The sequence below is a fragment of the Epargyreus clarus genome, unplaced genomic scaffold (genome assembly GCF_041222505.1).
Source record: "Epargyreus clarus isolate Ecla_fem2 unplaced genomic scaffold, WU_Ecla_fem_2.2 ptg000026l, whole genome shotgun sequence".
Classification (NCBI taxonomy): Eukaryota; Metazoa; Arthropoda; class Insecta; order Lepidoptera; family Hesperiidae; genus Epargyreus; species Epargyreus clarus.
In genome coordinates, this window is record NW_027332233.1 from 11,214,250 (window position 1) to 11,230,116 (window position 15,867).

Consider the following 15,867-nt stretch of genomic DNA (forward strand, 5'->3'; position numbering starts at 1 on the left):
TCTTGTAATATAATCAATTACGCCAAATATATTTTATTCGTCTTCAACTACATAGATACCTATATAATCATTTTAGAGAGCTGCAAGTGGCCACATTAAAACTCGATGACGAAATTGAATGATATTAATATTTGTAACGTCTCGCGTACACTGCATAAATAATCATATTACAATGTTACTTCGCTTATTTGATCGTATATAATGCTATCTGGTAATGCGGCGATTATTCAAATACCCAACAAGTGGACGGCCCCGCCTCTTTGCAGTCGCAATCTTAATAAAGACTTCCTAGGTGCACTACGAATATATTTTATTTTTATGAAATATCATTCCCCGCGTATAAATTTAATTAAAGACTGTGTTTAATTAAAATTCATCCGAAAACAGTTACACGGCAATAGATCAGGAAGCAAGTAATTATATGGTTTAATCGTGTATCTATTTCAGGTTGTAACTATAAAATCTTTATGTACGAACATTAAGTTAGATTAAAAATTTACTGTAAAATGTGGCCAATATCTTATTGTAATGCTTAAATTGCACAGATTGGTTCATTATTATTCATTACATTTCCAGTTTTATTTAAGCAAATGAACAAACAGTACCTAAACATATACCTAAGTCTGTAGTTGTAGGTACACGTTAAATACACACACAAACTTATAAATTGCGTTCAAATATAGATTATCGGAACGGTAGATGTGCGCAGTATCTTCTATACTTTTAATAGATAAAATTGATCTTATTATAGCGTCCTCAGTACCCTAGATCGTGCCCGTAGACTAAGCGCAGTGGCGGTGCAATATTTCCATGGCGTGCGTCGTGCTATCCTCCCGTCATTACTTCGGCAGCTCCATCGATTAATCATTGCTCCTCTACCGGATAATTCGGCGGTTGATTTACTGAAAAGCAACATGTTATTACGGGATAAATCTTTATCTAGAAAAGCTAAGAAGGTCTAAGCGCGCCTCTGATTTACGACGCCCCCGGCCATCGCCGAGTTGCGTTTGATTTGTGATTCCTCGAGAACTTTGTTGTTCTCATCTTTAGTTGAATTTTAATGAATGACTCTCAAATTATACGGTTTAGTGTGTAATTATGCGTTTTCGAATCTTTGATTTTATTGCCTTTGTGAGATTTAATCCGTAGCAGTGAAAAATGGCATTGTGAGAGTAGCGTTCCACATACCGTGTTCTTACGTCATGCGTTGTTTTATTCGTGTAATAAGAATTTTAAGTATAGATAATAATTAATGCTCTTCATGTACGGTGCTTTGAAGAACTAGTTAAAACTCTCTAAATGCATTATTATGCATATGCAATTGGAAAGTAGGTGGGTATTCGCATGAGAAATTTGAGTGCGCCTAATTCTGCCGATATACCTGATGTAATCAAGGTGAGACCCATACACCGATAAAAGCCGGCGACTTACCCTTTGATATCGGCCGTTGCTGGTGATAACATCTTGATTTATAACGGCTATCCACCTACTCTCCCCTCTTTATTCTACCAATCCTACCCTCTAAAGTCTTCCATGCCTTTCTTTAACGTACATATTCAATTCACACGTAAGTTTGTACATACTAAGAGGTTTGGTGCGTCTCGAAATTGCGGAATGCTTTCAGAAAATAGCTACAAAATGATTAATAATTAATAAATCTATCGCCGGGCCATCTCGAGCATTAAGAGGCGTAGTCCGTTGCGGAAAATTAATGAAGTCTTCCTCAGAGTGTTTCGCGGTTTAATAGCTGCTATTAATTTTATCTCAACAACACAGCATCTATACGCGGCGACGCGGCCACTTTATCTCGGAATCATCTCTAGTTGAAATAAATGCTTAGATTTAGAAGCGTTATTACGCTAGTGTCATTTACCTTTGATCGTTGTAAATATTTTTATGTGGCTATAAATAATTATAATAACATGTTTTAACTGAAACTTCATCATTATACTCTCAATAATTAAAAATTACTTAATGCCTAGTTACTCTGAAATATCTGTTAAAAGTATTTATTTGGAGGTGAAAGCAGTTTTTTTTTTATAATGTAGGAGTAGCAGACGAGCATGCAGTCCACCTGATGGAAAGTGGCTACTGCCGCCCATGGATATCTGTTATCAACCCCAGATAGAATTAGATATTCCTACCTGAGGTCGGCCACAGATGCGCCGCTACCCCTGAGGACTAAGCTAGAACGCCTCGGAAAAGGATGTCTCCCTTACCACACCCTTTAAAACGGAACACAGCAGCGCCTAACACTGCTGGTATTAGGTAGAAATAGGTGTGGCGGTGGTGCCGCCGGAGTCAAACCACAATGGGTACTACCACCTTCAGTTTTTAATATTAATCTTTTGTTTAACAAGGGAAAGTGTTTTAACTTACCAACAATGTGTAAAAACCAAAAGCAACGTTTTGTCAATACAATCTCATACGGAGTAAGTATTCAATAAAATATTTCAGTCGTAAAGTGGTCTACGTAAGTGCAGCGAAGCGCATTCATCGGAAAAAACGAGTAGAAGCTTCGACAAGCTCACAAAAGCTCGTAAAAGCTCTTGACTATTACGTAGTTATTGTTATAGGGTGGAAACACCATTATTACGCGGGTTTGCTGGTTTATTTTGTTGTTTGGCGCGTTGCAGCGCTGTCGCGAATGACGCGCTGCTTGTCCGAGTCCAGTTAGTGTAGCGCTTTATGAGCTGATTTTACATTATACTTGTATGAACATGTTGAACGAAATTTTAAGGTGTTTGTGCATACTCATGTATAGGTAAATAGGACAATTTACACGTCGACTTTTAATGGTTTCGGCAAATAAAGATACCTAAATATAATTTCGGAATAAGATAAATACCTATAGATAGGTACGGAGTAGATGCTTTTGCAGAACTAAAATGTTTATAAGGCAAGATGAATTAAGCTGAAAGGTTTTTTATTTTAAATATTAGCACTATTAATCTGGTAATATGTATTGCCGTGCATAATTTCATTTTTTGGGGTTGCTATCATGGAGCAAATGAAACTAAAATTTTACATTATTAGAAGAAAATATTTGTACTTTTGAAATATACCTACAAAATCCAACAAAAGTGGTACTCCAATTTTTTCTTTCACAGTACTCCAATGAAATATTCGATAAAATGTTAGACACTTCTTAGCATTATTGAATATTCTGTTAATCCTATTATGCTGTAAACAGTAAGGAACATCTATATCGTCGTCAAATGAACATCTCCACCGGCTTTTGTGAACGACACTTGCTTTCAGCCAGCGGAAGCATTCAAATGCACACCTTTATTCCGGGATTAAGCGAAATTTTGCATAGGAAACGATCGTCAAATGTCCCTTTGAAATCCATTGAAACAGGGATGAATGGGGCTAAGCGGGTTCCCGACAATGCACTCGTATCAAAAAGGATCACACGTGTTGTGACTGAAATTTGAACAATGTTTCCAGTGCAGATTATCGCTGGCCAGATAAAATCAAATATTAAATATTGAAATATGTCCAGTTTTGATAATAAGCTTCCGTGGGACGTTAGTTCCCATGGTTGAAATGTAAGATATAACTACACGTGCGGTATTATGTTGCAAAGAAGAATGCGTAAAATTTATTCAATTTCATTAGAAAATTCGATTATAGTAAAAACTACTTTATATTTCAATGCCAAATGTTTGTAAGTGTATAATTTTCAATAAGACATAAGGAATTGTTGTCAGCTCAACTTTAATTAAAATAAATATAAATAAAAATAATACAAATTAACCGTTAACATAAATTAATGCATTTTTATCATTTCAATTATGATGTACCTAAGTTACTTTATTTATATGTACGCTTAGAATATATTATTATCTTATCCCCTTTGTGGAGACAAAATAAGTAAGTATTATTGTTACTGTATTTGTAACTAGGTAGAGAGAAAAGGAGATAGACATCTAAAGTTTGTATTACGATTGCGTGATCATTATCATTAGGCATTGTTTAGATAGAAAAACGTTAATAATACTTTTTCATTAAATATTTTACAAAATATGAAGAGGAAGAATAGAACCGTTGATTTTATATCCATTGATGTTGTCTTTTACTTTTATTAGAAGGTAATTTTAACAAGTGAAAAACACGACTTTTATCTGTTGTGTTAATACCTATATTAAACATCTTATAGTTAAGACAACACATAATTCAATTTCATTTTGACTGGTGGATAATAATAAATAAATTTACTATTTGAAGGTGGTAGAATCCTTTGTGGTTCGACTCCGGCGGCACCACCACCACACCTATTTCTACCTAATAACAGCAGTGTTAGGCGCTGCTGTATTTCAGTTTGAAGGGTGTGGTAAGAGAGACGGACTTTTTCGAGGCGTTCTAGCTCAGTCCTCAGGAGTAGTGGCGCATCTGTGGCTGACCTCAGGTAGGAATATCTAATCCTATCTGGGGTTGATTACATGTCCATGGGCGGCAGTAGCCATTTACCATCAGGTGGACTGTATGCTCGTCTGCTACTCCTATTTTATAAAAAATACTAGGTATACTATGATTAATTCCTATATACTAGTTTAAAAGAAAGAATCAATAAAAGCAAATAAGTATAGCAGTTATTTATGATATAACACACAGACACTATTCATTTATGTGTAGATAGCACTACACAGATTTAGAACAGATTGCACGAAATGCGATTCCGAGCATACCTACGCTGAGCGGAAGTAGGTGTAAGATTGCAACCGGAAACATTGCACCCCTTCTATAGCCCCTTGCGAGCTTTGTGCAAACGGCCACTTGGAGGGTAACACTCGCTACATTGTGTCGTATAAGTACAGATGCTGGGAATAGTAGGTATGAGAGTATAAATGTGTGCGGTTATCTTATTTAAGAGCTACACATATAATAATATCTACTCTTGAATAAAGACTAGATATTATACTTAAGTGCGAATTTATTTATTTTCTTCTTCTCCATAACGAAACACCTTGTGAAGTGGTGGTAGTTGTATTGACATTCAAAAAGTGCTCTGTAAAGAACCTATTTTGAATAAAAAAAATTGATTTGATTTGATTTGGTTTCTTTGTTTTCATAAGTATAATACTTGGCTGATATCTACATACCAAACAAGCAGACCGCGTGAGGCCGACGTATTTTCACACTTTTATTGTCCGAAAGTATCGTAATTTATAGTTACCTACATATTTAAATACGGCGAACATGGGTATATCTACAAAAACTTTCAGGACAATTGACATTTGCATGATTTCAACTATTTATAATTCTCTATAACATTCAATAAGTAAATGAAACAATTTAATTAACATAAAACAGATTGTAAAAAAAAACAATTTGTCTCAATCACTTCAGAAAAAACAATCTCAATTTTCCAATTACAATTATTAATAGCGAATGTTTCAATAGTTTGAATGGTAACAAGCATGCGATATGTCGCGTGCGCATCTGGCGATTCCGCCCTCACCCCGCCCAGCCGCCCAGCGCATAGTCGATACAACAATGTAAGGTTACGCCTGGTTTTATTCAATCTTGTTAAAGCAATGAATGAATACAATAACAAATATGAATAAAATGTAACAAGGTTTCGTATTTTGTAACACATTCGTTTCAGAAATTGAGTGTAAGTTGTTTTATAGAATTAGCACATTTTGACCCGTATAATGATCATGACATGAATTCAATCACACTATAAATTTTATTATTTATATTTTATTATATATTATTTTATAAAATAATAAATATGCTTAACATTACAATGAACAAATTATTTACTAGAACATATTTGATGTTATAAATATAATAGACAATTATTTCTATTTCATCATCATCATCATCATCAACCCATTACTGTCCCACTGCTGGGCACGGGTCTCCTCTCAGAATGAGAAGGATCAGGCCATTGTCCACCGCGCTGGCCAAGTGCGTATTGGTAGACTTCACATACCTTTAAGATTTTTTTTTATTATAAATCTCTCAGGTAGGCAGGTTTCCTCACGATGTTTTCCTTCACCGTTTAAGCAAGTGATAATTAATTTCTAATACGCACATAAATTTGAAAATCAGAGGTGCGTGCCTGGGATTTGAACCTCGGACCCCTCGATCGAGAGGGCGTGTTCCTTAACCACTAGGCTATCACTGCAATAAGTATATACATGAAGTGTTTGCATGATGAAATTCAGGTTTTTTTCTTGCTTAAATATGACCTTTAATGTGATCACATGTAAAGGCCATCAATGCTCATGATTTATGTACGACTTCGTACTACTGAATTTATTTTTCTAGTCTTAATTATACCAACGAGTAAGTGTTCACGAGTATTTCTTAAATTAAAACCCAACAATACAAAGTTTCCATTAAATAAAAAGCAATGTTCGCATTCTTCAATTAAACTTATTGTCTAACACATTAATTTTAATTCATTTACTAAAGGAGAATGCCCATTCTTGGTACTGATTTTTCTCATGCGTCAAAATGAAAGTAATATTAAAATTATTTTTTGATTTTTTTACATAATTTGTCGATCAGAATACTTTCTTTGAACAGGGGATTCCATTTAAGATAAAATAAGACGAAATGTTGATTGTTGTTCTTAAAAATTAAAATGGCGGTATTTTATACTGGGAATTCATTATTTTAAGGTTTTTAGGATTATTTTAGGTTTTTTTACCTACTACCTTTAAAAGTAAATGGAATATGTTAATCGAACTACATTATAGGTACCTACTATCAGTTAAAACCGACCATCAATCTATCGTCGGATATTTTCGATTTTAAGGTTATGTAACATTTTGGTAAATAACTTCAGAACCCGGGTGCTGATCTAAAAAATAATTATTGGTGGTAGTATTTGGTTAATTATACATCGTCCACAACAAGTTTCAATTTGATGCAAATCTGGACGGCGGTCCATACTTTCATGGGCATTGTCCTTTTGATTCAAACTATTCTATTAGGCACCAGCTGTTACAATCCCACAATTTGGACAGAAGTTTAATGAAAGTAAGTATTTTTTCGCCACAAAAAGGTTATAAATGTTTCCGGTTTGTAATAAAGTACATCAGGATCGTTACGTGGACTATTATAAAAATTGGTCCATTTTTTATAAGCAATCCGTGTGAGGGCGGATACGGCTCGTATGACAGGATGCACTTTCCTTTAGATACTCGTATCACGCGAAATCTGGTCATATGATATAGTAACAGATGTTATTGTATCTACTTAGTTTTTGTGGAGATTAATAATTTTGTAATGAATATGAAAAAATCGGTCTCACACACCACACGTCTTTGATTATTCTTATGTACGCGAAGTGACATAAAAAGCGTTTGAAGGTCTATTATATTTCTGCCTAATAACGGCAGTGTTAAGCTCTTCTGTGTTAGTGTTTGAAAGGTGTGGCAAGGAAGGCATATTTAGCTACTTATCAATAATGTTCCAACTTAGTTCTTAAGAATTGGAAACACATCTATTGCTTACCTTAGGTAGGACACTGACCTTATCTGGAGTTGATTAGACATGTGCAATATCCATGTTAGTTGAACTATATGTTCGTAAAAATATGTAAGTTTTAAAGTCATTACATACCAAAGATGTGTTATGAGACTTTTATCTACTAACAAAAAGGGTGCAAAAAGAGTTCTCACACGAAGCCGGCGATGCATTGGCGACTCCTCTGGTGTTGTAAATGTCCATAGGCGACGGTGACTACTTTCCACCAGTTAGCCCGTCTGCCTTATCGCTAGGTATAAACATTAAAAAAAAATACACCATTCTAGCAATAATGACCCATTCTTCAACCCAACAGTAGCATGCGCCACATAGAAACAGCGACAATAATTACAAATCTTTGGACCTACACAATCGTACTATTCTACTATTGTAACAACAAAGCGTAGATGTCGTCTACGATAGGCGGGCGTTTTGTAGGATATAGAATAACATGCGCAAATGATAGTTATTATAGGTGGCGCTGGGCGCGGCGCGTGTGCGTAATTATTGTAATCTGCGCTGCGCCGGCGACGCTCCCGCCGCGCACATGCGCACATTGTTACTCCCGTTTCCAGGCTTCTCAGCCCTTTGCTATGGTCCTATGGAGCTTCGGTTATGTTCACAATACGTCTATACCCATTATGTAGCTATTATGTTAGTGTGAATTACTCAATCGCATTGTCCTTAGTTATAAAGGGAAAGGTATCGGGTAAATAAAAAGTAGTACTGATTTTCAAATAATCTATGCATGTTTTTGTTAGACTATTTCGCGGCTTTTAAGCTTGTTATGTATAATTAATACTGTCTTCGTAAATATTTTTCTCATGTAAATAATTTTTATCAAACATCGACAATAAGATCGTGGAAAAGCCGTTTCTTTTACTATACTAGTCTTTTCCGTTATTACTAGTTAAGTTAATGGGGTCGCTCTATGTTAATGCCTCTGTTTCTATAGCTAAGAATAATGATAAATCTGACAACAAATAACAAAGACATAACGTCTTATATCAAGTCACTTAGCCAAGCTTCGATTAGAGCCGTAACGCAAGCGTGCGTTATCGTTATATTAGTTTTGCGTGCGATACGTTCCCGTCCCGCCCAACGGCCGCCCTGCGTCGCCGCCCCGCGTAAACAAACAGTGGTAGAGCGGGACGGCGAGCGAGCGAGCGCACTCCGCGCCAGAACCCTACAATTAGTAGGCGAGATTCGTCGTGCATCGATTCGTTACGAGATAATTGCTCCGTGAATTTTCTTTCGGAAAATTCGGAACGCGTGTGACGTGCAGTGACCGGACTGATGGGCTGTTGACATGAACTGTGCGTACTACCAGCAGCCCGGGGGCTCGTACCCCGTGCCCCATAATGTCAACAATAATCACTTCAGCGAGGTAAATTTTGAGTAAAATCTAAAAATTGATAATTTGATAATAAAATACGAGTAGGTAGACGTAATCATCGATCAAAAATTTTGTGGTTTTCTAAGCGTTTAGAAATTTAATTCAATTTATTAAATATTTTTATTTTTTTGCGCTTATATAATTTATATACTTAATATTATATTTTAAAATGAATTTCTTTTGAAAATACCACTCATATATTTAATATCGAATGTTTTGCATTAATTTTGTGTTTAAACATAATTGCCTACATTAGCAAAAATATTTTTTAGTTTTACAAAAATACGTGAAAATTCTAATTAGAATTGGTGTTTCTTATAACGCTTGCCTTCTAGTTTTTACTAGGGATTAATGTTTAATCATTGGTGCACCACGTTAATAGCCTCTAGCCTTGAGATAGATCTTGTAATAATCTTATAATAAATAGGTCTCAAACCAACATTCTTTGTGAGCTTGTTACTGGCTGGTCAGTATTCCACGCGCACCGCACATAATTGTTCCCGAGCCTGTCACTTATAAAATATCGATCACGTCTTATCGACGATTGCAATCTCCCTTGATTAATTACAGCAATTCACCTTCGCTTATAAAAAATCGATATTAATCAAACAGAAAACAGCCACAAAGTATTGCAATTCATAAGTGAACAGTAAATTAATTAAAAAGGCACAATTTGTCAAGAATTAATTATTATAATTGTCACGTTTTGAGTTTGAAGACTCTATCCCGTCGCAATAAATAACGTTTTTTTTAATAAAACAACTTATAATAAATGATACAAAATTTAAATTGTACTTGGTAAATATATTGTAAACATGGTAAACATTATTTAAAATTCAATTGAGGTAATATATTTAAACATGACAATGACAACAATGACATGACATTTACGGCAATCAATATTAAAAAAAACCGTTTACTCTTTATTTCCTAAAATAATACATTTTTTTAGATTTAATAGAATTGCTCTGAATCTAAAGAACACAAACTTTCCTGTATGGTAGTTTATTTTTATCTTTCAATCTATTCATTCAATCTTCAATCATCTTTACATTGATTTTAAATTTAAATAAGCGCATGAAGTTACGTTTTTATTTGAAAATTTTATATATTATTTTTAAACATTTCTCAGTATATCACCAATGTGTTTTAAAATGGGTTAATTTTAAAACAAAGGCAAAAGACAGTAATTTGATTTAATGAATACGATTATTTTCCTAATCATAATTTTTGTTGTTTCTAAAATATAACCGTACAATTTAATATTATTTTATACTTTGTTAACAAAATAATTCTGCTGTCTTTTACAAATTAGTCTTTTATTATTGCCCATACAAAGGACGTCTTATAAAAAAGCTTACAATACACATACACATCTGGGATCAAACGGGCCAATAATAAAAAGGGCAAAATAGAACAAACATAATTGTGAACAATTGCTATGTTTACAAGCAACCACAAAAATAATTGTATTGTTTAATCATTTATTTTTAAAACTGTATATCTTAGCCCCCGCAAAATTCCATAGCGTTCCCATACCTAATCCACAAAAATCGCAAATGGAAGTTCCATTTGTGATTCACGCCTTTGTCAGGCACAGCGTATTATATTAACTTATTTAATGATAATTAAGCCTTTTTATTGTCTTTCTACTTATATAAAATAGCAAAGAGTTTGTACTAGAATACTTTAAACAACCTTTTTATTTATTATGAATAGTTTAATTAGTTTTTGAATAACTTAAGTCAGCATTACAATTACTTGAAGTTTCTGCTCGAAACACAAGACGAAACAAGCGAAACAAAAACCGCGCAACGGTTCATACAAAAAATACTGAATAATAAAATCTTGTACCGAAATGAGCCAACAAAGGCACTCCTCGATACTAACAAAGGTAGAATGGGAATAAAAATATTTAATTGGTGTGATTATATGTGTGATTACGGACAAACACCTCCCGCGGTCGCCTCGTCACACTCTCCGACAATGAACTGGGCTCGCGTTCATTTTATTGTGAAGGAATGAAGGACACAGTTATTGTATTTATTGGTTTATTCATTTCATTTTGTACAATCATAATTATATTTCACTTTTTTCGCGTAAGCACATTTTAATCTGATTTCACGAAGACAATTTTATGTTTATGGAATTTGTTTGCAAGTTTTCACGAAATGTTGTATTATGATTAATCATACGAAAACCTACATTGCTATCCAATAATGTATAAATTACAAAATGCAAATTGATATAAGGTTTAATTTTCATATACCTAATACTTTTTCTATAGATTTAGATGACGACTGTCACATTATTGATTGCCGTATCGACTTACCGACGGTTCTTGATTCAATCTAACTGAATATAGTCATTGATCTGACTGAATACAGCATTGATGGACATAAAAACTAAGTTAAATTAAAAAGCATGTAACACATATCTGCCCACCCCAGCATAACGCATAAACATAGCTACCGTTCTAGAGACTCGCATAGATTCGAAAATAATTCTACAGATGTCACTTTGTCGTTCATGCAGAGTGCATGTTTCGCTATCTGTCATGCCATCTGTACTCGCAATGGTTTCCGGTCACAACTGAACTACAATGTTGTTTAGTTTATAGAAATCATTAAGATTTCTAATCGTTTTTCATCATCATCAACAATAACGTCCTTCTACTAGTACTACACCTAGGTACTTGCCTCACGAGCTATACCTATTTTTAGAAAAAAGGTTACTTACATAAAATTTATCTATGATTAATTCTTAGGCCTATCTTTATACAATTTGTATTTTAGCTAAATCGTATATAGCTATAAAGAAAGGTTTAAATTGTACTTCAATACTAGATTTTAAGCGCGGCTTCAATCGCGTGGGCCTCATTTACCATTATAAAAAATATCCTAACTGTTTACCTAGATCATAATATATCTGTGCGCTAAATTTCAACATAATCTGATAAGTATTTTATACGTGAACGAGTAACAAACATTTATCCATTCTCACAAACTCTCGCGTTTAAATATTAGTACATCGCACGATTAAACTCGTGTAAATTCTGCGTATGAGTTTTTGGAATCAAATTTATATACCTACGTGTAGGTAGTAATTATTTCACGGAGCATGATATATTCAAGTGGGTATGTTAAATCTGACACTATCTTGAGTAAATTCAAACAGTATACAAACGGTTTACTACGAGTATTAGCCATTGACCGTAAGTGTAATTATCATAATGCAGGCTAAAAATATTTTTCGGGTCCCGACCAGCCAGTCATCGTAATTAAATACAATCCTTTTAAACTGTAGATAGAAGAGTGGATTGCATTCAGAACAATTATACTATTTTATTTGAGTGCTTTTTAATAGTAGTATGGTTAATTTTATGTGCATTTGTACAGCGTATACCTTACGTTCTAGATAGCGTTGTTTTTCTTTGCAGTTATTTTGAGTATTTTAAATTGATATTGAAGTGTCGTCATGCTATTATTGTCCCGCTGCTGGACACTAACCTCCTCTCAGAGTGAGAGAGGTTTAGGTCATAGTCTACTGCGCTAGCCAAGTGTGAATTGGTAGACTTCACGAACCTTTAAGAATATTAATAAAGAACTTTCAGGTATGTAGGTCTCCTATATAGTACCTATATATAGTAATCTTCAATGTCATACAATGAGTAGTACCTGGAGTGTTTTGATTGTGCCATCAATATCTTATTATGTAAAAACTGTACCTATAATTGTACAATCGTACACGCATGATCCAAGTGTGACAATAAGATGTGAACAGTGAAATAGTTTCATTTATTTCTCAATACGGAGAAATTAAAGTATTGGTATCAGACGGTAGACGAAAATATGAAATCAAAAGCTTGAGACAGGCTTCATAATTTACCTTAGGAATTAAATCGGTTGTGTAAGCGTGTGTAAAAGTATTCGCTTATATCGTAAGCTGAATAATAAATAGTAAATGGAAGAAATGTTGCAGATTTTTGAAATGCGCTAAGCAGCTACATTTTTATTTATCTTTACATTGTAGACATTTTAATTCTTCTAATATGCAACACAACAGTGACCAGTATTCAGTAGCACGTAGCGATTACAAATGCGAGTTATCTTCGTAATTATAGAGAATTAAGCATTTGCTCGGTCCGTAACAATCGTAAAGTACTAGGTAGAGTTGTACGCATGTATACAGTTATGATTTCATTAGTATTTCTGTGTATATCATTAACATAAGTACATAATTGTCTGTGGTTTTGTAGGAAACGCCACAGCCGATCAATCAAGCATCGTATGATCACGTTTTTATTTATAAGTTCAGATGTTAGCGAGCAAACATGTACCTATATAGGTAGGTAAGCTATGAAACGATACCTCGTTGTACACATTCCTTCGATTTTCCCACTGATTAAAACGCATTCATACATTTCTTACAAAAAGTATGACAGGGTCCATTTTGTATGTACTTAATAAAAACGACAAATATGGAATATTAAGTAAGTGAAGTAGTTCAAAGGTGGTAGAACCCTTTATAGTTCTGCCTCATAACAGCGGTGTTAAACGCAGCTGTGTTCTGGTTTAAAGGGTGTGGTATGGGAGACATTCTCTTACGAGGCGTTTCAGCTTAGTCCTCTGGGGTAGCGGCACAACTGTGGCCGACCTCAGATAGGAATATCTAATCCTATCTGGGATTGATTACACATGTCCATGGGCGGCAGTAATCATTTACCACCAGGTGGACTGCATGCGTCTGCTACTCCTAGATTATAAAAAAAAACCTTAATATTTACCTATATATTTTACAATAACATTAGGCATTGTGTGTGTTTGTAAAGCAGAAATAGTTAAATGATTTTCAAAAATCACGTAATAATAGGTATTCTATTACAAAAACTAGGAATCTAGCATATAGAATCGCATGAACTATTACCAACACACCTACAAACCTAAACACAAAAGCCCATACCAAATCTAGAGCTAATTTAGCGAACTCATAAAGTTTTTTCGGCTAGAACTCCCGTCAAAGAGTATCCTAATTTTAGTGGCATTGCCATAGGACGCTAGCGAGCGGCGGGCACTCGGGTCCCGCAATTACGGGCCCCATAATTACAGGGCTTTGCCGCGGCGCCCGAACCGACCGGCTCCGAATCTCCAGCTGTAATTAAAAACGCTCTAAATTAAATTCGCTCGTGTGTACGCTTACCGACTTATGATATTAACTTTTTAGGGACTTTCTAATTAGTTTTTGTTGAAGGCCGGCTGAAGGCACAGCCCTTGCGAGATTACATTTGCGTGAGACTGTTGCGTGAGTTATCGGGTTTTTCGGAATCTGAATATTTAGGTCAGGGTATTATGTAAAATTAAATTAAATATTTATACGTTATCGATTGCTTTTTACTTCTTAATAGTTTACTTCCGGTCTCCAACACGCTACGATTCCACATATGGGATACCTACCACAATATTGGTATAGGTATGAGGTAATATTTATTTAGGTAAACGTCCTTAGGTAAATTAGAGTGAAAATCCATATAATAGTAGGTAAGTATAGTCCGCGTAAAACTGCTAGTCCGCTCTGAATATAGAAATGAATCGCGTCGCCATAGTAAATTGTATGACTACACCTGCTCGCAACAACTTCAGGGGGGCTAGCCATGTTACAAACTTTGCATTCTATTCGTTTTCTATTCTATTCGTTAGCAAATGGGATTCTACATATACGATAAGTCTATGGTTAGCGATCACATTTAATATCAATAAGCCGTCAAATACAGTATCGTCTGGTTTCTACACCAGCCAAAATACCTACATGGTAATGATTAATTATTTAATAGTAATATTACAATATAACATAATAATAAACATAAAAAATATACCATATTTTATAGTACATGTATTTTATTAATCAAAACTATTTGCAAAAACTAAACTTAATAATGTGTCTATGAACGGTAACTATGGTGATTGGTGATTGTTTACAATGTTTATAGCGATGGTACTAATGACAGTAACACCGATTGCATGTAATTTGTAAAATTGTGTAAAATTACCTATTTCAACTTGGATACGTATGACCAAAAGATAATATTTGGACGTCAAACTTCGTAAAATTTACTGGCTCATGGCACGAATGTCTCTCAGCAACAAACTTGACTACTACAAAGTATACTAAAACCAATATGGTCATATGGATCTAGCTTTGGGGAACCGCATCAAACTCAAACTTGGACATCACACAACGCTTCCAATCGAAAATGCTTCGCCTGATAGCTGATGCCGCAGAGACAACAGGGAAAGAGGGAGTGCCAAATAAACTAAAATCATATACTCGTCATATAAAGACACCCCAATGAGCTTGCCAGTGAGCGTATGAAATCCACCCGCACTTTTAAACTCATCAAAAGGAGAGCTACTCAGGATCTTCTTCCATCGTAGGAGCGGCTTCCAAAGAGGCAATAATTATAAATGGGTATGCCACTGGGTGTATACCATACATGTCATGCCAACAAATTAAACCTCATAACCACCAGCTTTATGCCTAGACAGGGAGATTGCAGGGAAACAGGAGATAATAATGAAAAAATGGATACGGATATTATTATTATATTTTTCTTTTAAAGTTTAAATAAATTGTTTAGTTACAAGTAAAGCTAATATGAGAAGGATTAATAGTGATTCAATAAAACAGTTAAACTGATACAATATTTTTATTTAAGCACTGGAATAACTCTAAGTTCTAACCTATCTATTATATTATATGCTCATATTAGTTTAAAATTGAAAAACGGCTGTGCAATTCATTTCTAATATTTTAGGATACACTAGTTATAGAGAGCCATATTCAAATTTCAACACATTTAAAGTATACATTTTCAAATGATCCAAAGTAATTAAAGTCTATTATGCAGTGATAGCGCGTAGTGAAGTGACAAACAGCTGATACAATATCCGCCATTTTATTAGCGTTTATGTTTTCTACAGGGTCGG

General features: G+C 34.5%; 1 protein-coding gene across 3 annotated transcripts in view; it reads left to right on the forward strand.

Moving 5' to 3' along the window:
• The window catches only part of Sp1 (transcription factor Sp8), a 94,400-nt gene that overhangs the window by 40,038 nt on the left and 38,495 nt on the right, over positions 1–15,867 (forward strand). Inside the window, exon 1 of one of the 3 annotated variants that reach the window (XM_073087870.1) lies at positions 8,668–8,875. The exons of the other annotated variants lie outside the window; for them this stretch is intronic. Within the exon in view, the coding sequence (XP_072943971.1) occupies positions 8,798–8,875 (78 nt within the window). The 5' untranslated portion in view covers positions 8,668–8,797. Of the gene's footprint in view, positions 1–8,667; positions 8,876–15,867 lie in introns of those variants that run through there. 3 annotated transcript variants of the gene reach the window in all.